The 26,739-nt window shown below is 33.0% G+C and overlaps 1 protein-coding gene across 2 annotated transcripts in view; it reads right to left on the reverse strand.

Moving 5' to 3' along the window:
- LOC130894207 (POU domain, class 6, transcription factor 2) overlaps positions 1-26,739 on the reverse strand; it is a 154,394-nt gene that overhangs the window by 113,988 nt on the left and 13,667 nt on the right. For both annotated transcript variants that reach the window (XM_057800847.1, XM_057800849.1), the window contains exon 2: positions 4,139-4,275. In XM_057800847.1, coding sequence (XP_057656830.1) covers positions 4,139-4,252 — 114 coding nt within the window. In that variant the 5' untranslated portion in view covers positions 4,253-4,275. The remainder of the gene's footprint in view (positions 1-4,138; positions 4,276-26,739) is intronic.

Raw genomic sequence — 26,739 nt, forward strand, 5'->3', positions numbered from 1 at the left:
ACGAGGACTGCCCGATAAGTTTCCCACCTTAATCCGAAGATGTCAGAACTTATCAATATAAGTTGAGATATTCTCACCAAAAATTCACCGATTTCAGATTATAAAGAAAACATTTTTTGTTTCTTAAATCCGAAACTTTCTAGACAACTCTCGTTTTGATTGAATTTGTAATAATTTTAGCAACGTAAAGATTTAGATGACTGGATCATAAATTTATTGTCCAATGTAAAAACCGGACATGTAGTGGTGACTTCAACTAAGTAACTATATTACAGAATCTTACTAGTTATCAAATCTAGTTAATTCCCATTGAAAAATGGTTTTTCCCTAAGCTTCTGTTTGTAGATTTATTTGCTTTGTAAATTTATTTGTTGGTTTTTATCCTCATTATTTCCAGTTTCACTGCGAAAGGCCTTCCTAAAGAAGTGCACATAAACGTGGTTTTGTCAAATTTTTTCCGTCTATTCAGTATTGTGTTTAGTGTAGGTAAGTGGTTAATAGAATCCAAACAACAAGTTCTAACACTTGATTTAAAATTTTCTGGATAATCGAACGCAAAGTGGTTACAGCTACTACCTTTTGAAATTGATGTTGGGCATTATTCTATTTCGTTTGATTTAAATACAAGTAAATTCAAAGTCCAGAAGGCACCTACAAGTTTATAGTGAATTTTTATTCGTATACATTATCTCTAAGAAATATATCATATCACAGATCGAAGAGTTTTGTTTTGATTATTAGCAACAAGTCAGTAACAAATTAAAATTGGTCTTGCTGTTTATTAAATGAGAATTTGTACTGACTAGCCTTATTTCTAGTATTACTTTTCATATTTACTTTTGCAAATCCAGCCTTACTAGCCTTACATACACTACCGGTCAAAATTTTTTGCTCAATAATCCGTTCATTAAATTCCAAAATAATAAAATGTGATAACCTATTAATTTGTTGCTGCCCAAACATGAATGTTGGAAATGTGATACAAAAATCCACACTAACCGGTAGATCGTCTGGACTTGTCAGTAATGATAAGCATGTAGCTGTTGCTTTTTAAATATTCTCCAAGTACTTAAATGACACTTATTTGTTTGTCCTGCCACATTCCTTTCACTAACTGTTAGATTTTGATCAAATTTAAAATCATATTTTCTTTACTAATGGTTCTTTGCCTACCAGAATCTATTTTTTTAGTTCAACTATCGGTTGAAACACGTGCATTATTCGTATGTATTCATAGTCTAGACAAAATGCCGCCGAATTAAAACTACCTCAATGTGAACGTGAAAAATATGTATCCACCAGGAGGTTTACGGAAGAAAACGTTCAGGACGGCCTCAAAAAACCACCAACGCAGAAGATAAACGTATTGGACGGAAGCCTTTTAAACAATTAAGAGGTTGCAGTGGCTGAAGAAAAGACAGTTTCGTGGAGTGGTGAGTTAAAGTTTGAGGATTTTGGGTCTAAGAAAAGAGTATTTTTGCGCAAGTCAAAGGTATAACGGATATTAGATCCATGCTTAACCTCGACTGTAAAATACCGTGGAGACTCGGTGATGGTTTGAGCATGTTTTGGTGGAGAAGCGAGTAGAGACTTGGTAAAAAATCAAAGGATTTTGAATAAAGAAGGCTCTAACCACCGATGATGAACTATAGGTTGAATATTACCTGCCTTCTAAAGCTTTAGTACTTAATTATTTTAGCTCATTGCTGTGATGAGAAAAAATTAACCTAAACACAAAAATGACAAAATACAAAGTCATAGTGGAACCTATTTTGACGTATGGATGTGAGTGCTGACAACTAACAGATAGATCAGAGAAAAATATAAAGGCTGTGGAAATTGACTACTAAAGAAGATCGTGCAGGATATCCAGAAAAAAATGAAGATATATGACGAAGAATAGGTCGAGTATATACGACTTCAGAAGGAAAACAGATTAAGCAATTGTTCTGGTACGGACATGTAATCAACCGCAGAAAAGAAGGACACGAGGAAGACCTGGAAGGAGGCAATTGAAGAAAATATGAAAGACAGAGCTATCTAGGAAAATGCGGCAAAGAAAGCTGTAAAACCCCGGCTCTGTATAAATAATAAGATATTATTTATACGAGGTTTTACCATTTCAAAAATTAACCAAAATGCCTGCTGCTTAGGTATATTTTAATTTGTTTTTGCGATTTATTACGTCGTGTGAATGCCATGCCGTCCCTGTTATGAATTCCAGCCGAATAACGATTCAAATATATATTTTTTTGCATTTCGTTTCGTGTGGAGCGGTTTTTATTTTTATTTTGTTGCCGGTAATCACAAATGAAGCTAATCTAAATTGGACAAAATTAAAATCATTGTATTTTTTCATTTTCCATTTCTCTTCGATTGAGCTGGTCTCTTTTCAACGCGGATTTCAATCGAAAAAATCCCGGGATATTTGCAAAAGCTATGTTTGTAATTATCGAGTTTTTTCCTTTTTTTTCACAGGATAGCACATATGTAAAATATATAATATACCTAAACTTTTTCAAAATGTTGCATTGAAATGTTGTTAATTAAACTGGACGTATTTTTATTTCGATAGGAAATTGCTTTTTATTTCAAATTAAATTAAATAGAAAGTTTGTTCGTGTATCCAGTCAACACATATAACTTTTTTCTATTTTAGTTTCAAATGACGAAGCGCTGCATCATTGGCGATCTAACCTTTTAATGGGCGTTGCAGTATTCTCGAAATTAATAAATAAATATTCAAAATACATTTCTGGTAAAAAGTAATTCACTCCCGGTGTAAAGTTTTTGCCCACCCTATAGTTTGCGTGATATATAACAAATAAAACCAAAGGAATCGATTTTTATATTAACATTTAAAAGAAATTACATGGATATAGTCTGTAAATGTTACTGTTATTATTCTCTGCAGCAATTTCGAAAAATTATCGTCGTTTATTTGGTTCAATTTTAAAAAAAAATATTATAAACATGTAAAATGGGAGAAAAACACCGATTTCACACTGCCCTGTGCAATATAACCCAAAAACTGTACCCAATCATTAGTTTTAGTGCATTCTTTCTTTCCAACTACAGTTTGTAGGATTGCTTAGGATCGTTGTAATGCTGAAAGATGAATTTTTTTCCGATCAAGCGCTGCACAGAACATACTACATTTTCTTTTAATCTTTTTCTATTGCCTTCTTTTTTTAAAATCCCTCGTTCTTCCTCCAAAACATCCCCAAACCATTACCGAGCCTTCATGTTTTGTAGTCACACTTGGATCTTACATCCGTTTTTCCTTTTGACCTGCGCTCTTAGAAGCAAAAACCTCAATCTTTGACTCATCAATCCATAAAAATCTCTTCAGGTGCACAATTTCTTTGTTATTTAGCTGACTGTGCCCTCTTAGTTTTATTTTGTCGTCTCAAAAGCTAGCTTCGCTCAATATCCTTTTCACTGTTGAAGTACTCAAAAGCAGATCTCTAGGTTTAAGCTGCTTTGGGCCCGTGTGTCGTCGATCACCTCACAAGAAGATGTCTTAGTACAAAAAGTATTAATTACAATACGTTCTTGCGTCTCACAGGGTTAACTGGGACTAAACTACAATCATAAACATCGAAAAAATAATTGACAGCTGAAGAATAACAAACAAATCAGCCAGTACGTACAAGTTTTAACTTGTCGCACTCACCGACAACATATAAAAATGCGCTTGTATAAAGTAAACAAATATATAAATGAATGTAAAATGTTCAACCAACTTAAATTCAATCTACCAATGTAACGTCGATAGTTATGGGTTTGTTCCAGTAGTATGTTCTATTAATTCAATCTTTGGTACACTACGCTGATAGGACATCACAGGTGTGGAAAAAAATCATGTATTTTGTTAATATAGTGCAAAAACGCGCCTCTGAAAATAATTTTTTAACTACAATACGATGGAAAAATGAACCATGAAGCGTTGAACATATGCCAGCTGCTAAAGCCACATGGATTATCTAATAGAAGATGATTATTATTATTGGATGAGGAAAATTGCAGTAAATACTACATATTTTCGTAAGACATTTTCCAAATTAAGAGCACCCAAATCATTAAAATGAATAAAGTGTATTTAAATTGATTATATAACAACTATTTATGTACTTACCTCTTCTTTACAACTTAGATTCGAAGGCGTTGAGGTCTGCATAGTATGGAGAACGGGCGCTAGAGTGGGTCCTAACATATCGCTGTTGTCTTCTTCGACGCTACCTTCTGCCATGTCAGCCTCGCATCCTGATTCGTCTACAACAACAAAAAAAAAACAATAATTAAAATTTACTTCGAATTTTCATGTATATAGTGCGTTCTATGATTTTTTAACCAGTAAATAGAGTGCGTTCGCAAAAATATCTATAGACGCGTTAGCAACAAATCTTTACGTGCTTCACACAAAGTTTCAAATTGATGCTTCGATCCATTTAATTATAATAGAGCTCAAACGACTACTCAATCAAATTATCGGTACTACTACAGAAAACATTAAATTAGTGGAAAAAATTATTGTGATCGGCGCTTAAAAACGAAAGAAATTGAAGCACAGACCGGCGTTTCCAAAACAAGGATACTAAATCAGTATTTAAATATGAGAAAAATTAGTGGCGAGAGCCTCGAATTTTTAGCGTAGTGCAAATGAAGCGTTAAGTAGATTGTTGTGAGCGATTTTTAGAGCTTCGCCGCGAGGACCAGATCAACTGGCAATGAAACTACGATCTTTTACTATGATCCCACCTCCAAAAGAGATTCCATGCCAAGAAAAGCAAAGCTCACTAAAAACATCAATAAAGTTATGACTACAATATTTTGGTATGGCGATGATATTCTTTTGATTAACTTCAGAATCAAATACGACCGTGGACGCGGCATATTATTCTGACTTACTAAAGCAGTTGCATAAAAAAGGCACGGCAAAATCAACTGCTTCACTTTTCTCTGCTACACTACACGAATGTGGCTTCACAGGGATCGAACACCTACTATATTGCCCTAATATAGTTCTGTCCGACTATTTATCATTCGCAAAACTGAAGGCCACATTAAAGCATAAAAGAAGTCTTGCGTTCTATCAGAACATCAGCTAGAGAGATAAGTTTAACGCAAAACATAGTATACTGGCTGAAACACTTTGTAATTCATTGCCTCTTTCATCTTTCTAATTTTAATCTGACCTTTTTCCAATTCCACGTGGATTACTTTCTCGATTATGTCACTGATTGTCACAGTTTATAGCTGTTTGGAACACTCGTCGTCAGTCAAGCTGATTTGGCCATATTAAAATTCAGCTGCTCAAAATTTTACGGTCATAAATGGTGATGCGGGATTGTGTACACAATATCTAGTTCCTCTTCATTTGCTTACGTGTATTATCTTTCAAAACCAAATATTTAATGACAGTTCTATACTCAATTTTTCCCATTTTCACAACAGAAAACTTGTCACAACGATTGTCAAACAGAAACTAAGAATCCAAAATGGCGTATGCAGAAATATATAACTTATGAAGTGCTGACATCTCTAGGTTGAAGTCGGCAACTTTTCAGATATCCCTCGTATATTTTTTCATGTTCAAATAGTTCCCTTTTCTTCTTAAAATAATCTTTCCTGCGAAAATAGACATGTAGATAGTTCTTTTAATATCAATTGCAGAAGACAGTTATGCAATCAATATTTCATAAATACGCACGACACTCATACCAAATTAAGAAATGAAAAATAATGTTTACTCCCCGTATAAAATTCAGTAAACATCTAACGCACCGTCAGTTCACGTGGACTCATCATCTCCACTGTTTACCAATGGAAACATCGAACTGTCGGAAGGCGTATGTACACAATTTATTCGAAATATTCCCGCTAGAAAGTCTGCAATAAGCATTGGCGTGGTTTGGTGGGTTTAAAATAAATAGATAGAAATATGACGTTCTTTAGAAAATGGGCGGGTGAAAACAATTGAATAAAGACGGGTATGAATAAACCGAATAAATGAATAGCAATAACCGAATTGTCAAGGATAGTTCGATGGCCACAAAATTATTTACGTCAGATAAAAGACGACCGAAGTTCTGATAGACGAATGGGGTACAAAAGGGCTCAGTTCACGTCTGGTAACCCGTTTAAACTAAGCTCCCTTACAGGCATTTATAAAATGAGGTATCTACGCCTATGGTAGATCAAACAAAATTGTCGGCAAGTGTTTTTACAATCTGCAAGTGACATTGGAACTATATCTACTATTACCTTGTATTTGTGAACGAAATTCGATTTTCATTAATTTGTTATTGAGACCTATTGGTGAAATTCACATGTACTAATTTGGATTCATTTATTCGAAATTCTCACTGTATTTTTAGTTTTATTGTTTCATTATTCGATACATAGATGTTCTTTTGTTTCTTCAGGACTATTTCCTACTGCTAATATGGCAGTATCATCAACACTGCCACCTTCACTATCAGAAGTAACTAGCTTCAATTATTTATTTATTATTATAATCAATACAATGATCGAACGCATCAGTATTCTTTTAATTAAATTTATCTAACTGTTCCTGTATCGTTGTACGAAAATAATAAATGCTAGGTTAGTGACCTGTGAAAAAACCGGAAAAATCAACGATGTTTATACCGTGAATTTCTTCTCGGAAAAGTCCCATAAAAAATTCAGACATTCCCTAACCTAGGTCCACGTGTAACGTCGTAGGAACGTGTAGTCTGTCTCTTTCCATTTACGCTTTCTCAAAACACAGTGGCGTCGGAAAAAAGTAAAGTAACAAATTTTCACGTAACACTCGAAAAATAGAACTGTAATTTTTAATTTATTGAAAGATGTGTATAAAAGTGAAATCTTATCGCATATATGAGTTTTTGAGTAATTTAAGACGACAAAGTAGACGTTTTGGAAGCTTCCCCATCACGTATATCAATTACGAAAAAAAAAAGGTAAAACTTAAACTGTAGGAATTAATAAAGAATCTGTACAGAAAATTTTAACGTGCCAAATTGGTAACTTTTAGACAATTAGAAGCTAACAAAATATTTGTACAGATACTTGACGAGTACGATATCTGTGCCGCTAGGAATTCGCTATGCCATTTTGTAAATTAACACATAATAAATCAAGAATGGAAAATAACATATTTGATATCTCGCTTCGTTTTCGAGATATAGAAACTTGAAGTCGATAAAACCCAACCTAACCGAACTAAGTGTTTTAAAAGAAGTGATGTTAAAATAAAGTAGAATCCATTTATGACGATAAATATAATCATTTAGTGCGACTAAGATTTAAGCGACCAACAACCTATAGCAATCAACCTCGACGTTCCCTTTCAGCTCAGAACAACAGGTATCCTTACAGTGGTTGAATCTGCAGCGTAACTGGTAAATATACGTTAATGAACCTCTGCTACAAGAGAAAACTAAATACTTTTACGGCTACCAGAAAAAGCTGGACAATTCTATTACTAGAAAAAAACTGAAAAAGTTGTTCTACTGAAAGATAAAGCTAGACAGTTCTACTACTAGAGAAAACTGAAAAAGTTGCTCCACTGAAAGATAAAACTAGACAGTTCTATTACTAGAAAAAACTGAAAAAGTTGCTCTATTGCAAGATAAACCTATACAGTTCTACTACTAGAGAAAACTGAAAAAGTTGCTCTGCTGAAAGATAAAGCTAGACAGTTCTACTACTAGAGAAAACTGAAAAAGTTGCTCTACTGAAAGATAAAGCTAGACAGTTCTACTACTAGAGAAAACTAAAAAAGTTGCTCCACTGAAAGATAAAGCTAGACAGTTCTACTACTAGAGAAAACTGAAAAAGTTGCTCCACTGAAAGATAAAACTAGACAGTTCTACTACTAGAGAAAACTAAAAAAGTTGCTCCACTGAAAGATAAAACTAGCCAGTTCTATTACTAGAAAAAACTGAAAAAGTTGCTCTATTGCAAGATAAACCTATACAGTTCTACTACTAGAGAAAACTGAAAAAGTTGCTCCACTGAAAAATAAAACTAGACAGTTCTACTACTAGAGAAAACTGAAAAAGTTGCTCTACTGAAAGATAAAGCTAGACAGTTCTACTACTAGAGAAAACTGAAAAAGTTGCTCTACTGAAAGATAAAACTAGACAGTTCTACTACTAGAGAAAACTGAAAAAGTTGCTCCACTGAAAGATAAAACTAGACAGTTCTACTACTAGAGAAAACTGAGAAAGTTGCTCCACTGAAAGATAAAACTAGACAGTTCTACTACTAGAGAAAACTGAAAAAGTTGCTCTACTGAAAGATAAAGCTAGACAGTTCTATTACTAGAAAAAACTGAAAAAGTTGCTCTATTGCAAGATAAACCTATACAGTTCTACTACTAGAGAAAACTGAAAAAGTTGCTCTACTGAAAGATAAAGCTAGACAGTTCTACTACTAGAGAAAACTGAAAAAGTTGCTCCACTGAAAGATAAAACTAGACAGTTCTATTACTAGAAAAAACTGAAAAAGTTGCTCTATTGCAAGATAAACCTATACAGTTCTACTACTAGAGAAAACTGAAAAAGTTGCTCCACTGAAAGATAAAACTAGACAGTTCTACTACTAGAGAAAACTGAAAAAGTTGCTCTACTGAAAGATAAAGCTAGACAGTTCTACTACTAGAGAAAACTGAAAAAGTTGCTCCACTGAAAGATAAAACTAGACAGTTCTACTACTAGAGAAAACTGAAAAAGTTGTTCTACTGAAAGATAAACCTTAACAGTTCTGCTAGAAGATAATGCTAGATAGTTTTGCTACAAGAGATAGCTAGACATTTAGACATGCAAAATTTCACATGTTACTTGGATTGGATAAACCGTTAAAGTGAGACACAACTTCGTTAGTTGTAAGATTGCTGCTCAATACAATTATGTACTCGATGGGTTAGAAAAGTTTGGCCCACTCTATGTGCACAATTTCGAGATGTTATCATTTTCAATGAAAATCATAAATTTTATGAATCTGAATACCGAAAATTTGAACTTCACAGATTTTCAAAAAAATTCACGGAATCTGTTTGAGGACAATCCAAGATCCAGAACATCGGAAAATAACAAGAGAATCTGCTGAAAGTTAACAATTATCTTGCACATTCCTGTATTGAAATATATGACGACATCAGTGCTATAATGGATCTAGGGATTATTCGTAGAAAATTTATACTTAAAATAATTTATTTACTACATGGATGTGGAACCAGTAGCGTTGATGCTATTCTTTGATTCAAGATTCTTGAGCCCGACACACAAAGAATAACACTGTTAAATATTAGCAACAAGATGTTTTTGTCCGGGGTAATGGAGAATGTACCACTACTTTCAACGCAGATGCTTTTAACGAAAAGGACAACGTTAAAGGATTTGAACGAGACCTACTAATAAGTATCAGTTATCCATAACAAACAATACGCTTATGTGATGAAGTCTTGGGGAAAATATCATCATCAACGACGATAATGATGACGAATCATAGGAGATTCATCCAACCTTCAATACGTCTGATGCTCTGAATGTGTTTGTTCAGACCACGTTCTTATATAAAGATTTTGAAACCGAGACCAATTTCTACATCTCATATGGCAGTAGACATGAAAATTTTCAAACAAAGCATATTTTTTAAATTCGTTGAAAATTTACTTTCACCATCGCTCGATCACAACTTCGATCTGGCGGTTACAGAGAGAGATAATTAAGCGCCCGTGAATTTAACTACCCCACTACTTTCGTTTCAAGACTTGTATGTGAGATTTAATTCAATGATATAATCTGAGTGAAGGTAATTATGTCACGAATTCACAATATTGTATAAAGTTCTTACTGCCACCCAAGATTTTATTAAAAACAAAACTCAAATGACAGATTTCCTATATAACAGACGTTTTTTCATGTATTCCATGTGTATTTTATCTCTTAATATTACAGTAAATTATGTAATTTAGTTTGTAATTTGGAATGTTTAAGGGCTATGGCTCATATAAAATATTCTATTCACCAAAACAGAAAAATGAAACGTTTTCGTAAATTGAGTAGATATGTGGATATGCGACAAAATCCTCACACCACAAATTCCTTGCCAATCAAAATCAAGCAGCAGCTGCAATACATAAAAGATAAAAACCAAAATAATTTTTTTTGGATCCCCTCACATAAAAGGAAAGGAAGATGCAGACCTGGACGCTAAGGAAGCTGTTAAAGTGATAGTGCGCGATGAGTGAATTTTTTAACTAGTGCCGATATTGAATTAACCCTTAAAGTGCTCAATGAATGTGAGAACTAACGATCAACGTTCACATACAAGTTTCGTGAAGTGAAAGAATCCGTCAAATCGTGGTCAGTACTGACGAAAAATCGTAGAGATGGACGCGTATCCGTCTAGGCAATACACGACTGATCCAGCTTAACCTGAGTCCAGATGTGACAGCTGCAATTGCAAATAGACTATAAAACACATAATAGCATCATCATCAAATATTCTACGAACAATGTCTGGAATTTTAGGACCTAAATGCAATTTAACTAACCTCAAAAATAACCTCAGACAAACCTTGATCAAAAACTTAATTTAACAAACTTTTGTAAATAATATACTAATTTTATGTTGTATATTGTTGAGAAGTAATGAATCGCTAAATATCAAGTATAGGGTTGATGCAAATTTTGTAATAAAAAAAAAACTCGTGAAAGAACAGATCATAATATTTTAAAGTGTACTCAAAATCTACCCAAAAATCCAAATTGTCAAGTGTTCAGGAATGCCGTAAAACTTAATAATTATGCAAAAGGGATGTTGAATCTGTCATGGGGTGTAATAAAATATATCTAAAACGTCGAATTTTCTTATTTTTGGTCACTGGAATGTACGCACCAGTACGCATCGGTGTCAAGGTTTGTAAATTTTGAACAATTAAGTGTTTTGGATATAATCTAATTAAGGGTGAAAGGGCTCTGAATGCATAGTATGTAGAATCTGCTAAGAAGAAAATCAGCTGGTCATATTTGCCCCTTTCGAAAATATCGTAAAATTAATGTAGCGGATATTTATTTGCAACTATTCCATTTTACAGATTTTCCTTTGAAACGCAAAAATCTGTTCACTATTTTGGCAAGATATGAAGGTTGAAGATAATACGGAAAAATGCCGTCATGTTCAGAATGTTATTCGCAATCATTTAATATCTGAAGAGCATGGTGAACAAATCTGTGGGAAACAAGATTTCTGGATCAAAATGGTGCTAATGAACTGTGTTCATTATCTATTGCCTATTTGCCTTATGAAACACCATTAATTTTTCTCATGGAACACTTAGAATAACTTTCGAAATAATTAGCGAAGAAACTGAAAGGAGAAAAACCAAATTTTGCAATTATTTCTAGTAAATAGTATACTTTTTGTTTGTAGAGATACAAAATTAGTTACGCCTAGTCACGTTTTAATTTTTTGTTTAAATAAAAGAGCATAGTATATAGAAACTTTAAAAAAGGTCATATTTGCTTATTTTGAAAATATCGTAATATTCATGTACCTGATATTTATATGAGGTTATTCCATTTACAGCTTTTCCTTTGAAACGTAAGAATCTGTTCGCTATTTTGGCAAGAACTGAAGAGGAAAAAGTAATTCGGAAAAATGTCATCACGTTCAGAATGTTATTCGCAATCATTTAATATCTAAAGAGCATGATGATAAAACTTTGAAATCAGTGGAACGTAGCATTTACCAGCTTGCCTTTTTCCGAAAATCTGGTAAATCCCCCATAGAATTGAAACAAGATTTCTTGAGCAAAATGCTGCTCATTAGTGAGTAAACTGAAAAGAGGAAAACCAATTTTTTTGTAATTCTTTCTAGAGGACAATTATCCGAAGATTTGAAAGCATATCGGAGAAGCCAGACTAGAGAATCGTTAAAGCAATTCACAAATGCAGATCTCAAAACTGATGAAGTAGAAATCATCTGCGAATCAATTATGTTCTACTCGGAAAAAGAAAGTTCAACTGAACTGAAAACGAGAGTCATTTTGACTACGTTTTGATGTCATCGGGCCCCCATTGTGCATTTATAGAATTATGAAGATACAGGAGGAATACTACATGAGCGAAAAAATGCATAGAACAACCAATAAATAGAAAAAATTGATTAGATGTTGGAATTAATAATAAGAAATTCCAAAATAATAATAAAGGAATAGAGATATTTTTTTGAATAGATATATTTTATGAAAATAATAAAGAATATTTAAATATATTGTAATATGATTTCATTGCATATGTAGTGTATGTTAAACTCTTAGAAATCTGCGGTCTGTTTATACAACAAGATTTTCCCAAAACCTGTATTATTATTCAAGAAAACTCTCAAGGTAATCCAGCAATGCTTATAATAATTAACATAGAGACAACTCGGTGGAAATAAACAATTAATCTTAGTAATTATTCTTATTATAATTATTGAATAACATACAAGGAGGTGGAATGAAAAAGTTACGGAATCAATACCAGGATCTACATCTTCAGTTTAGACCAACAATACGGTCAACAAGTAAAGTGAATAATAGTTATTATTCTTTAAAAATGGCATTGAAACTAGTTTATTTGTCTACTGGTAATTCCAGAGTACATGAATCGATTCTTTCGTGCAATAAAAAACAAATAGTTTGTACAAGTTTTATTGAAATATATTAATAATTAGTTTTTTATAAAAATAGTTGCACGCAACTACAAGTAAATACTTCAGAGATTGAGAACAGTTTTTAGTAACATGGTGCCAAATATTAGATATACAGTTGATAAGAAGACGAATCAAGCTTATATTGGTCTAATTTTGAGGTTATGTGTAGAATATATATTTTTTATGAGAATTTTTGAGCCAATATTATTTAAAATTCTAATATATTCGAATACCTTTTGAACTAATTCAGAGATTGAGCATCAAAATACAAATTTCCACCATTTTCAGTAATCATGACAGTTTTAGTCTCAATTTAATGGGTACAACGTTGCGCAGTTCTTTTTTGTTTCTCTTCTTTGGGGGGAGTTGACGGTATTCTCATATCAAATAATAAAGATCGATACATGCACCAAAAAAAATTATCAGATATTTATTAGCGTTTTAGAAAGTTCTACAAATTAGAATTCTCCTAGAATGAAGTTAAAAGGGTATGTGAGCAGTTGCGCACGATCGTTACCATTTGATCAACTCCAAGTGCTTCTTTGAGATGTCTAGATATGTGGTAATTGCATGGTGATAAACGTAGATGATCAAATACTTGGAGTTGTTGTGGAGAAATAATACTTCGCGATTAGGACAATCCCGTCTTTTGCCTCGATATTGAAGCTAAACTTGATCCAAAAAACCGCAGTACTAGGTTAAATTGACTAATTTAGGTCCATGCAAGACATCTACCATTAAGTCATAGCAAAAGATTCGTAGCCAATACTTTCTTGGTCGACAATGAAGGCTTTGTGTTCTTTGTCTTTGTTTTTGTATTCAATATTCGTACGCTTTGATGGGTAAATGTTTTGATGAACCGATGTCTCGTCACAATTGATAATTTCAATCGAAAAAGGTGGACAAAAGGACAAGGTCAAAAGGTGCTGAAATTCCAAGTTCTTCCGAAATTTCAAGCACTGTACGATGAGCACAAGAGCACGTGCTTTGGTCTTCTGTTTATAAGCGACATCGCCTATCTAAACATCAATGGTAAAAAATGTCTATTTGCAGACGACACTAGTTTCTCTTGAAGCAGCCCCGATCTTACGGCACTTCCTGGGATCATATCTAGTGACCTAATCACCCTTAAATCATGGTGTGATTCTAATCTTCTCTGTCTCAAGGTTTTTAAAACCAAAGTTTTATCATATAAAAATATATTACAGCCATAACACCACCATTGACGTCGCTGAATCTAGGGGTTTGCTGTAAACAATTCCTTGACATGGGAGTTACATATTACCGCCTTATTTAAAGAATTAAGTTCCTCCTGTTTTGCGATGAGATCAGTTTCCAAAGAACTTAACTTATCCACCTCTTTAGCAGTCTATTATGTCCTCCCCTTTTGGGGTACGTGTGGTGCGTCTCAATTTGAGCGAATTCTTTAAAAGATTAAAAATTCTGGACGGCTATCCACTTAGGAATGCCTACCTACTCCACGTTCAGAATTAGTTGAGGGCTCAATATTTTACAATACAAAAAAATGTACAATAATTTGCCAATTGAAATCAAAGCGATATCATCTTCCCCGCATTTCGCAATAATTTGAGGGTATATTCACTAGAAAGTGCTTTCTACTCTGTAAACGACTTCTATTCTAATAATAGGGTTATGCTTGATTAGCGACATGTTCACGGCCTTGCTTGAATTTGACGCAAAAAACCTCCACAATCAAACACAAATACCGTTTCCCACTATTAGCGCTCCTTTATATCTGATTGACCCTCGTACATTGAAATTCATAAATTATAATAATTCCATATTTATTATAAGAGAATATTGATGCATCGAATATAAAAATAATTAGTTTAAATGTTTTTCTTTTTGTATTTGTCGTTTGACGCTTTCTATATTTGATTCTACAACTAATTTAGATGAGGTTGTAGTCTAATGTCTAATTGGGTCCATCTCAAATTAAGCATCGAGATTTTCACATGTTCTAAGTACTGCTACCAACTGGATTTACTTCATTGTTCAGTTCAGAACTGGAAAGTTCTTTCGAAATGGGTTTCATCTGCTCCCTCGCGGCCTTTTCAACGTCTCAACGCCTTCTGTTTGACAATCGTATAATTTGGATTGAGGTTAGAGTGACATAAAAAGCTATCGGAATATCAAAAGAACAATTTCTTCTCCACAGGCTGCCATTCTGTACTTTTCGCTCCAATTCGACTCTAACCATGGTTACTCTCCTATTTGTTTCTGTCTACTCTTCATTATTTCTAGGTATTCAAATTTTTCTATCCAATACTTATCTATGTATTCCTTTCTACCAATCACATTTTGTCTTATTTTCTCTTCTACTGTCGATATTGGATGTCCTTTCCAATCCTAAATTTTTCTGATACAATTCCATCAATAGTTACTCTTCGGGGTGAGTTAGCCAAAGTCATCTTGTTTAACTAACACATTTTTTTTTTTCGGGATTCCTAGTAGATTGAAGGCAGCATACATTTTATTTAGCTTTTATCCATAATCGTTGTTCCTCTTTCTTGAAACCTTCTTGGTATTCTCAAACCATTCTTTCTTGACACTCGTTGAGTTTGTGTCTCACAACATTAGTCAAAACTTTGTACACCATATCAAGAAGTAATATTGATATTGGACATACTATTCTATATCCCATCTCTCAAGCATTTTTTCTACATTCCAAATTTTCTGTATTATTCTGCATATTATTTTCTGTATATCTTCTCAGTGGTATTTGATCATTTCTGCGGGGGATCCCATTCTCTTTCGCACTCTTATAGTTTTTAAAATTTTCTTTATTACTTGGTTAGAGGATAGAGTAATAAAATAATCGGCATATCAGTTTTCCGAACGTTTGGTGCCTTACAAATAAACATTTCTCAGATTTTATTGAGCCTGAAAATCGTTTTTGGGTATTGCTTTATCGACCATCATCAAAGAGATTGAACAACAAGGAGACAGCGTGAGGTAAAGGAAGAAATTGCAAAAAAGCGGAAAGGAAAGTTGCTGTTCATCAGAACAACGGTAAAATTCGCGAATTGCCCTCCGAATTGTTTGACCACCAACCACATGATGCCACCAGCTTCTTGACCTCTTTCCTAACCATGAAATTTCACTATTCATAATAAGAGAGCTAATCAAATGTCATTCGACAAGCACAAAATTTCGAATTCTTTCAATATTTCCGTGAATTCGGACATTTTAAACCGTGTAAATCATTTGTACATTTGAACTTCTTCCATAGCGTCATATTTATAAATTGTTTTCATTATTAAATTAGTTTCAGTACCATTTGTGACGAGTAGAAAACAAAAAATTTCATTGTTTACTCAATCGGAAAACGGAAGTTTATCAAAAAACTTTCTATAGATTAGCAATGGAAGGTAAAAAGTTTTTTACAATAAATATTTTAGCCTATTTTATCTCTTGCATAATTTCCTGGGTTATGACAGCTAAGAATAAAAATGCATGGATAAAAAATGCATAAAGAGCCGCTCAACTAACAGTACAAAAAAATAACGATTTTTTAGTTCAGTATTTCGATCATGTCCCAAATCAACTAAAATGTATCTAGATTGTATCCAGCTCAAGAAGTTGCTTTTATAAAAATATATATACGGAGTTTACATAATTTTCATTCTGATGAAATGTTCGATGACGCAATGTTTCAGCCTGAAAAATATGTGCTTTCTTTGTTGCCAGTATGAAGTAGGAAATTTAGAAGATTTTTTTACAAAATATAATTCAAATTTCTCCTTCACATAACAAATATATCAACTATGTGTCAACTATACTGTGCCGTCTTCGTCTACTACGTCGAGAACTTTCAAGGCAACCCTCGTAATACTTGATATTAATGCAGCATAACTACTCACGCTGATAAAATTTCAATCACGATATTTCTTATCACAATTGGTAAATTGATATAAATTTTCTATAGTTTCATTCGCGCTAGATAATTTGGACATACTCCGAATGTATTCTGAATTTCTTCTGGACGTGTCAATTGCGCGTGATGGCCGAAGGTTTATTCTTAATATTTGTAAGTGTAAATCCAACTACCACGTTTTTTAAATATATTTACTTGGCCGCGGATACAATGAACGTATTCAGAACACGTTGGAAACTAGAAATTTGTGCTCCACGAACACAGGATTCCATATCTTGGTGAGAAAACATGTTTAGAATATCCACCGCGAACAATTCTTATAAGTGAAGAATATCAATAAATTTTTAAACGTAAAATTAACAAAATGTATTTCATACAAAATTAAATGTGTGTTTCTAAAATTTTGAATTTGAACATTTGCTGTTGCGCCACTGTTTGGACGAACCGTATACACAGACGACGTCAAACTTTCCCTTTCTCGTTCACAGAAGGCTGAAAAGGCGTCGCGACGAGAAAGCGTCAAGGTCAACGTCGACATCGCGTACTACATTCCCCTCTTTCGAAGCTCACGCTCGCTTGATAGTAGTTTTCTTGGTCGGTGAGTCCTTTTGCATCTTGTTCGTGTTCTCGTAAAATACTTTCACGGAGTTTTTATGAGTCGGCGGTGTTTTTTCGAAGATTTCGTCTAATAAACATTTTTCTGTTGAGTATACAATTGTTTTTATTATTTTGAATTTGCGGAAATATTTAATTGAACAACTAAACGTTTGAAAGAGTGTTTCAAATTATTGAATATGTTTTAGTACGTGGTCAGGAGTTTAATTGTGTTTATACAATAAATAAAACGAAACAACGAATAAAATTTTAATATTTTAATAGCATTTATAAGGGTGATAAGGCATAAAATATAATATTATAAATATAAATGTTCATAGAGTTTTAATTCGTCTATATATCCTATATATATTTCATAACCTAAATTGGACAAGTAATAAACACCCCTGGAACTTAATGACAAAAGAGAAAATAGACGTAACGAGTTGGGTAAGAGTGGGTAAGATGACGATGTTGCTAAGATGACCAATAGCGAACTTAACATACCCAAAACTAGATGGACTTATGAGATTTATGAGGATGTAATGTTAGCCTAGAGTTAGCCTAGACCAGTTTCATGCATAAACAAAATATTGCGTTACCATAGCAACGAACAATAAATTATTAGAAGTGTCAGTGTAAAGTTTGATGTGAAAAAAGTAAACCAGAGTTACGCAATAAATTAAAAGAAAAAAGATGTCCACCGAAATTGTGAAAATCGAAAATCATCAAGTACCTGTAGTTAAAAAGGTTAAGAGATCAGTAGGTTTACGAAGATATGCTTAATACCCTTGTGATCAAAGTCCTTCGTATGCGACCGTGAAAAATTGTATTGGAAGCTTCAAAAGAGGCAAATTTTTCATTGAAGATGATGACCGATGAGGAAGGCCAGTTTATGTGTCACTCCCCGAAAATATCTATGCAGTTCATGACATGATTTTATCAGACCGTGGAATTGGGCTAAAACGGATATCTGGAGCACTGAATATTTCATACGAACACGTTCATCATATAGTTCACGTCAATTTGGACATGACAAAGATTTGAAACCGATGTAGACTTCTTAAACCGATTTGTTACTATGGATGCGACTTGGGTACATTTCTACGATCCAGAAACGAAACAACAATCGATGGAATGGCGACACTCTGGTTCTCCAAAACCTAAGAAGTTTCGTGTCCAAAAATCTGCTGGAAAAGTTCTTGCTTCAGTTTCTTGAGATTGCCATGATTGATTTTTTGGATAAAGGTAGAAAAATAACTGGAGTTACTATTCAACATTACTGACAAACTCTACGAGAAAAAATTGAAGAGAAAAGACGCGGATAGCTATTGAAAGGTGTTTTTTTTGCAGGACAACGCCCCTGCACACAAATCTCATGTTGCCATGGAAAAAATTTGTGATTTAGGGTTTGAATTACTAGAACACCCCTCTTATTCACCAGATTTGGCTCCGTCCGACTATGATCTCTTTCCTCAACTGAAAAAAAGTTTAAAAGGTCGTAAATTTTCTTCCAGCAGGGAGGTAATAAAAGCTGTGGAGATCTGGTTTGCAGAGCAAGAAGAAACATTTTTTTTAAAGGTCTAGAGACATTGCAGGTTCGCTGTAATGTATGCAATGAAGAGGAGAATATGTTGAGTAATAAAATATTTTGACATTGAAATTTTGTTAACTTCTATAGTAGGCTAAGAATCTTTCAATATATCCTCGTACAACAGACATTAGTTTTTCGGTAAACCACTGTTTTTAACATCGTAGACCTAGTAGAAATCACATTTAGTGCGATATCAGTCATTAAGTGAAGAGGGCTGGTCGTGTTACAATTTTAGTGCTTTCTAACTGAATTTGGTAAGGATCTAGAACATTTTCTTACCTCCTAACATATTAAATGTTGCTGTTTTTTATCACACCCTAAATCATTTTTATTGTTATTTTGTTATTTATGCTAAGATGGAGAATTGCAATTGTGGTTAAGATGACAACATCGCCATCTTGCCCGCACCGTTTAATTGTGCTAATTTGTTTCAAAAGAGTTTGCTATTCCAGGAGCAACATTGAGGCGTTACATCAAGAAATATAGAGATAATCAGGCAATTAGTTCTTCCAATATCAATTGCAGATTATAAAAATTCTTGCCGACAATTTTGTTTGATCTACCATAGGCGTAGATACCTCATTTTATAAATTTTATCATTTTATAAATACTTTTAAAAAGGAAGTCGAATCATAATAAATTGGACGGCATTATACGCCGTTATTAAGACAGATGCACTTAATTGTAGTCCTACTTGGAACTTGGAAACTTGCTACAACTAAATATTAAATATTAAATTATGAAACGTGAATAGTCGAGTAAAATGTACCTGCCTGTAAGGGAGTTTGGTTTAAACTGGACACCAGAAGTGAACTGAGCCCTTTTTGTACTCCATTCATCTATTAGATTTTCGGTAGTCTTTTATCTGACGCAAATAATTTTGTCGCCATCGAACGATCCTTGACCATTCGGTTATTGCCATCCGTTTATTCAGTTTTTTGTGTTTAAAACCACATGCTAACAAAACTTTTACTGTATTACTCCTAATGTCACAACCCTACTTATATAAACTATAAATTGTCCTACGTATAAAATCTTGAGTAGCTTTGTCAACTGATTTCAGTTTTTCTTTACATGGTTCTGTGAATAATCCACAGTAACCCCTTTCGTAACTACTCGATAAATGGAAAATTGATTTATTCTGGTTAATTCAGCAATTCTTATTATGATTTCATTATCAAATTACTGGATATTTCCTTTTTTTAAACTTTCGAATATATTTAAAATAACTTACTGTGTTTGTATATCCAAATCTTTATTATTAAATTCATACCTGTCATTATTCTCACTACTCAGTGCAATTTCATTCGCCCTTGTTCTAGAACGCAAAAAATTTATGAATTAAATAAATCTCACCTAGCCACCCCACTGCTTTTCATAGACTGTCTAGCAAAAATATTTCGCCTTCCGACAGCTTCAGCCAATGGAAATGTTTACGATTCGATGTTTTCATTGGCAAACAGTAGAGAAAATGAGTCCACTAGGACTGACGCTTTGTTATATATTGAATTTTATACGGGGAGTGAACATTATTTTTCATTTCTTAATTTGGTATGAGTGTCGTTTGTCTGGAAAAATTTTGTCTTGTCGTCCTGTAGATGAGGTAAAAGTGTGGAATACTCTCCTCTTGTAGATCTTATTTTCCAAGCAGTATATGCCCAAAGTCTGCGTTTTTTGGTATATTTTCAAGTATTACTGCGCAAAGCCGTCTGGGTATATGTATAATATATGTGTCCCATCCTTAAGCCGACGCCAATATCCCTGATAAGCAAATATTGCTGCCTCTACCACAAATTTTGATATTAAATGAGAAACGAATGCTGAAAATAGACAATAAAATGGACCACCATATTTTGCACTACACTTGCACTTGCACTTGCACTTAAATATTTCTTAACTATACTGTTGGAAAAAAGTGACTGAGGAAGTTTGAGTTTTCAATAAGTATTCGAAATCTAGTATAAATATTCGACCTAGTAATTTTATTTTAAAAAATACTCAAAAATGTTCGCTCGATTGGTAAATACTAAGCTCTGACTTCAGATCTATCTATCTGTAAAAGTAAATAGTGATATATTTCCCATCGAAATAAGAGAATAAGTGATCTACGTTGAATTCTAAGTTAAGATAAAAAAATTCTACTACCAATGTTCTCATTTTATGAAGCTAAGAGTAGTTTTATACTGAATTTTTTTTATTCACATTCCTAATGAGATTTTATCTACCAACCTACCAGGATTGTGAGCAGCGTTTACAAACTATTGAGCAATCGAAGCTATTTTACATTTGTAACCTCATTTGGAAGAAGAATCATAATAATTATAGAAAAAATCATTTTAAAATTTGTGGTATCAAGATAATTCAATCGAAAATACTATTATAGAATGCAATTATACATAATTACACATATTCCTATCGAAATTTATAAATTTTCGCATCGTTTTTATTTTCTCAATAAATATCACGTTGAATCGCTATCTTTGTTGATTTTAGTGCCATCTATTGATAATATTTTCAAGTTTGATTTGAAAATTCTATAACTTTCTGTGTCATATGAAAATTATTTGATTCTTTGTAAACAAATAATTGTTTATAATTTGTTTGGACAGATTTATATTCATTTTTCGCATTTTTCAAAACCTTAATATTTCACGCATAAACATTTACCGTGATATAACGGAATGGGAAGAGAAATGGAAAATCAAGAATTTCCATCCGAGAAGGAGCAAAAAAACTAGTCAGAAGAGCGAAATACAGAATCGAAGTTTCTTCAAGATGCTGTCATCGACTGAGGAATATTAATTTTGAAAAAGAGAGACTTTCCAATTTGGAAAGAAAGGAAACTTTGGTCTCTTTATGTAAAATGTAGAAAAGTGGAAAATATAGAGAAAACGCAGAATTCGCTGATAAAGTTCTGGTTTGGTACGATTTTGACAAGAGAAATATTCAGATCTTATGTGGATCGAGTAAAGGGAAAGCTGCTTCACTGAATCACTGAATTAGCTGATTTTTCACATCAATATCACATTATAGATGATCTAAAGGTCTGGCTGGACTTAGTATCGAGCAATTATGCAAGGACAATTCAAACTAACATATCTTTTGTACCAAAACAAGATGACCTCTCTCAGGCCCGTCCAATGGAAGATTTTTGGGCAGTTTTATCTCGCAAGGTGTAAAATGGATAACAGAAAGCTGAAAATTAGGAATATTTGCGGTGTAGTATTTCCAAAAAAATACGCGAAATAGATATTCAAGTTAACAAAAACCTAATGAGAGATGATCACTGGAAAGCACAGGGAAGAGGTAGCGTTATTACAAAAATATATGGTCAAATTCGTATGTGTTTTTGATCTACTTATAGGTAGCAGTTAGAATATATTTTTATCTGTAACAATAGAGATTCTTGAAGTATCAGCTAATATGAAGCATAATAGACCATCTTTATGATATATGACGCTCATACTAACCATCAACCATTCTAAATAAAAAGATCTTCAGCTCTGCTGAGGATTCTTCTGTCTATTAACATTAATGTTCCTATAATTTTTCTTTTCTTGTCCACTTAACGAATTAAAGTAAGTTCTTTTCATAAACAAATTCGGATACGAATATTTTTGAAGTACTCATGAATACTTTAGCACAGTACTCTGCCCAACTCTGTATATTGTTTTGGTAAATCTTTCGAATTGCGATATTGTTGATTTAACATTAATAACGGGAATCGCCGACTCTGTATGAAATAAAAGAATAATTGAAATTTTCCGTGCCACTTCTCAATTTGAATAATAATGTTTATAATATCTCGTATATGGTCAACCAATCTCCAATTCTGAGAAATATAAAACCATCTGTAATACATGTAATTATCATAAGCAAAATAATTATTATGTGGAGATCGAGAATTTTGATGTGAAATCTAATTAAACGTTGGTAGAAATACAGTAAATATAATATCAATTAATAATTTATTATCTTAACCTGTCCGAATTTGGATATTAATAAAAAATTGTAGGTGTTACATTGTTCAACATTCAAGGAGTGGTTTATAAGCTTATAAAGCCTTGATTTATCATTTATTTTATAGTTAAACTTAAAAGTTTAATCGTTCGAATAACCTTTCGATGTGAGAAGCAACTAAGTTGAATGTTCGGAAATTGACGATAGTTTACAACACATCGATCAATAAAAGTCTAAGAGCTGGAGCCGAAAAATCAACGTCATCTGTAATTTGAAGTTTTTTCCGTAAAGGCCGCATACATGATGCAAGATAACATGCAAGAAATTGCATGTAATTCCTTGCAAGATCAAAATATTACATAGACGAATATTGCCATTGCATCATCGTTGCCACTAATCAAAGTTTCATAAGTAGAAGTAAAAAAATTCCTAACCTAAAACTTTATTTAATATTTTGTAGACAATTTGAAAATGAAAATAACAAAGTTAATTAAAATAGACAAGAAAAAAGTGGTCAGTGCATCACTGGCAATAATTATATCTGCTGCTACCTGTATTTTTGGAATCCGACGGACAGTATAGCTGGAGAATTAGACGAGAAAATATAGAAAAATTAGTTGAGAATGGATAAAGAAACATTTAAAAAATTCCTAAGTATAATAAAACGTAATATCATTATAAACTTATTTCTATCTAAAATTGTAATAAAAGTGGCACCAAACCGATAAAGTGCGAGATGTTGCATGAAATAATCAACTGAACTTCATTTACGCATATTTTTTATCAAGAAATATTGCGTCTTGCATTGCATTGCACGTTGTCTTGCATCATGTCAAGGGGCCTTAAAATATATTCATTTAGTATTGCAACTTATGTTCCTGGACAGGCTGACAACCAACTGGATACAATGGGTAGCAAATAAGCGATCAAAATGCAAAATTTTTGAGGAAAAAATTGTGATCGAAAAAAAAAATTCGCAGTTATTGAAATCTCAATTAGTGGGAATCCCAAAAGGCTCAAGCAAGGTGGATACAAAAGGAATGGCGGATAAGGTTAAAAAGGGTAAAAATTTTGGGACAAATCGTCATCGGTAATAAATCAGCTATTTCGATCATTTAAAGGTGAACCCAAAAGGGCTGACAGATAAATGGATACCAAGACTATTGAAACGGGGTAAAATTGTCTCCAGCGCGTATATTTCTTCCAATATAAATTACAGAAAACAGTTATGCGAGGAACAATCAATTTTTCATAATACGTACGGCACTTATATCAAATTAAGAAATGAAAAATAATGTTTACTCCCCGTATAAAATTCGGTAAACATCTAACAAACCGTCAATTCACGTGGACTCCTCATCTCTATTGTTTACCAATGAAAACATCGTAAGCATTTCTATTGACCAAAGCTGTCGGAAGACTTATGTACACAATTTCTTGGAAATATTCCTGCCAGACGTCTGCGATAAACATTGGCGTGGCTAGGAGAGATTAATTTAATTCATTCCTTAGACCATGGGCGAATGAAGACAATGATATAAAGACAGGTACGAAGCGGGCAAACGTAAAATCAGAATTGCGAAAATGTAATCAGTCTCCAGAACTGAATAAAGAGGTTGTAGAAAAAGTTCTAGTAGCAGACCGCCAAGAGCTTTCGAAAAACTGTATTGAACGTGTTATCAAAGAAGAAGCTAACCCATCATAATTCAGTCAAATGATGAATCTAGTTCAGACGATTCTGACTACCATCATTATTTATAAAGATACTTTTGATTTTTGCTTTGAAATTTCATTTTTCACAAAAAAAACCAATGGGGTACAAAAAGAGCTCAGGTCGCGTCTGGTACCCTGTTTAAGCCAAACGCACTTAGACAGGTAGATTTTATTCGTCTATTTAACGTTTTATTTTAAGTTAACGAGGTATAATATTGATTTTTTTCCAAGTTTCAAGTAGAAGTACATCTGTCTAAATTCTATTCGATTTCCTTTCAACAAATACTTTCTCGCATAAGATACAAATTTTTAAAAGTATTTATAAAAATAATAAATTTATAAAATGTGGTATCTACGCCTAAGGTAGATCAAACAAAATTGTCGGCAAGGGTTTTAATAATCTGCAATTGTTATTGGAAGACCCAAAGACATAGGGTCCGACATAAAAATAAATAAGGAAAAAAATATTTTTTAGCACCAACAATTTTTGCATAAATGCCGATTTGATTTAACAACGATGATATCATAATAACTAATATGTAATGATAAATAATCTAATGGTGTGTAGGTAGTACTGTGAAGTTATTTAGAACAGGATACGTTAATGCAAACGTTGGGTTATAATGATAATGAAAGTGCAAGCTATATACTATCTATCTCTTTGTCTTGTATAATAAAATTACAAATAGTGAGTGCTACACCCAACTTTAATTAATAATATAAATCTCCAATGCGGAATATGATACGATATAATACAACATTCAAATATGTCGAGATGGAATAGTTGTGGGAGGGCGTGGTAAATATCTACTTAAGTAAGGAACTCAAAAATTCTTGCTGTTTGATGTATGGATACAAGTTTATTGTTTCTTTCAACGATGGAATTAAATAAAAGTTCCTTGTTCTTGTTACAAATGAAAACGTCCTACGACCATCGCTTTAATAATGTTGTCTGACAAATCGGCACTACCTTTTTCATAATTGTTTTATAGGTTCGATAAATTAAGATGTCTCAAAATTAACACAAGATTTAAAGTTGCCGCCATTTGTGCATTAAAGTGTTGACAACCCTAAAAAAACAAATCGACAGCTGACAGTTTAGGGTTAATGAAATGGAGCGTCACACGATAGAACAATATTTCAAAAATAATGAAAGTTTGGTGGATGTAATTCAAAAATTTCATACAAAATATCACAAGGAAGACACTTGATACAAGAAGTCATTATGGTGTGGCATGAATCTACGTTATATTGATGACAGATTGCATTCGTTTTCTACCGATTAATTGCAAATTTAGTACACTTATCGCGGATAGATGACACAACAGTAATTTCATAATTTTTATCATTATCCATTCAAGGTTAGCACGTACCAAAATGTTTATGTCCGATTTTTTTACCCACAGATAATCAGAAAAATTCATAATTTTGTATACATACCAAGGTCCGATTACAATACAATAATTTTATCATAAATTCGTATGATTGTTCTTGCCTGGATCATCAAGAGGCTCAATTCATACATCACCATGGTAATGTATCAATGACCGGCGGAGCAAATGGCAAATGAGGTTTTTAGAAATTTCAAATCATTCATGCAGATGAAACAAGATTGGAGGTGGCTTCCAAATTCTATTATATCCAAATATGATAAATTTTTCATATACTATATCCATAAGATGTCGTTTTTCCTTTCGAAAATATTCTTAAAGTCTCTTGGAGATTCTTAGAAACTCTAACTTAGAAAACTTAGAAACTTCTAACTCAATATTGTTGGTCAACTATTAGATTTACTCCTTCAATTTCAATTTATGATGAAATTCTTTCAAAAAAGATTGAATAAGCCCTCAGAAAACAATCGAGAAATATCAGGTCTGGTGAAGAAACAGTCCAATGAACATATTAGTAGTATGGATGTAAGGTATAATGTGGCCCTTGTTCAGCAGATGAAAGACAAAAGAATCTCTATACAATTTGCAGACTTTATTGTATAGCGGGAACCTACAAATAATTCGGAGGACGGTTAATTATGTCTAACAAACACAGGGAAAATTTAATTTTCTCCGGATTTGTGATAAATTAATTCCTAAATCTCATAAATCGAATAATTTTCTTAGCCCTATACCTTTCTGGAACTGAGTGGAACAAACCTAGGACAATCTCCAACATCTAGGAATAAGCTATAACAACTCATAATAACCAATATGAAATGGAAGGGTTAGAGAGATATTAGTTGAATAATATAGCCAGATTTATATGAATTTCG

This window comes from Diorhabda carinulata, chromosome 5 (assembly GCF_026250575.1).
Source record: "Diorhabda carinulata isolate Delta chromosome 5, icDioCari1.1, whole genome shotgun sequence".
NCBI lineage: Eukaryota > Metazoa > Arthropoda > Insecta > Coleoptera > Chrysomelidae > Diorhabda > Diorhabda carinulata.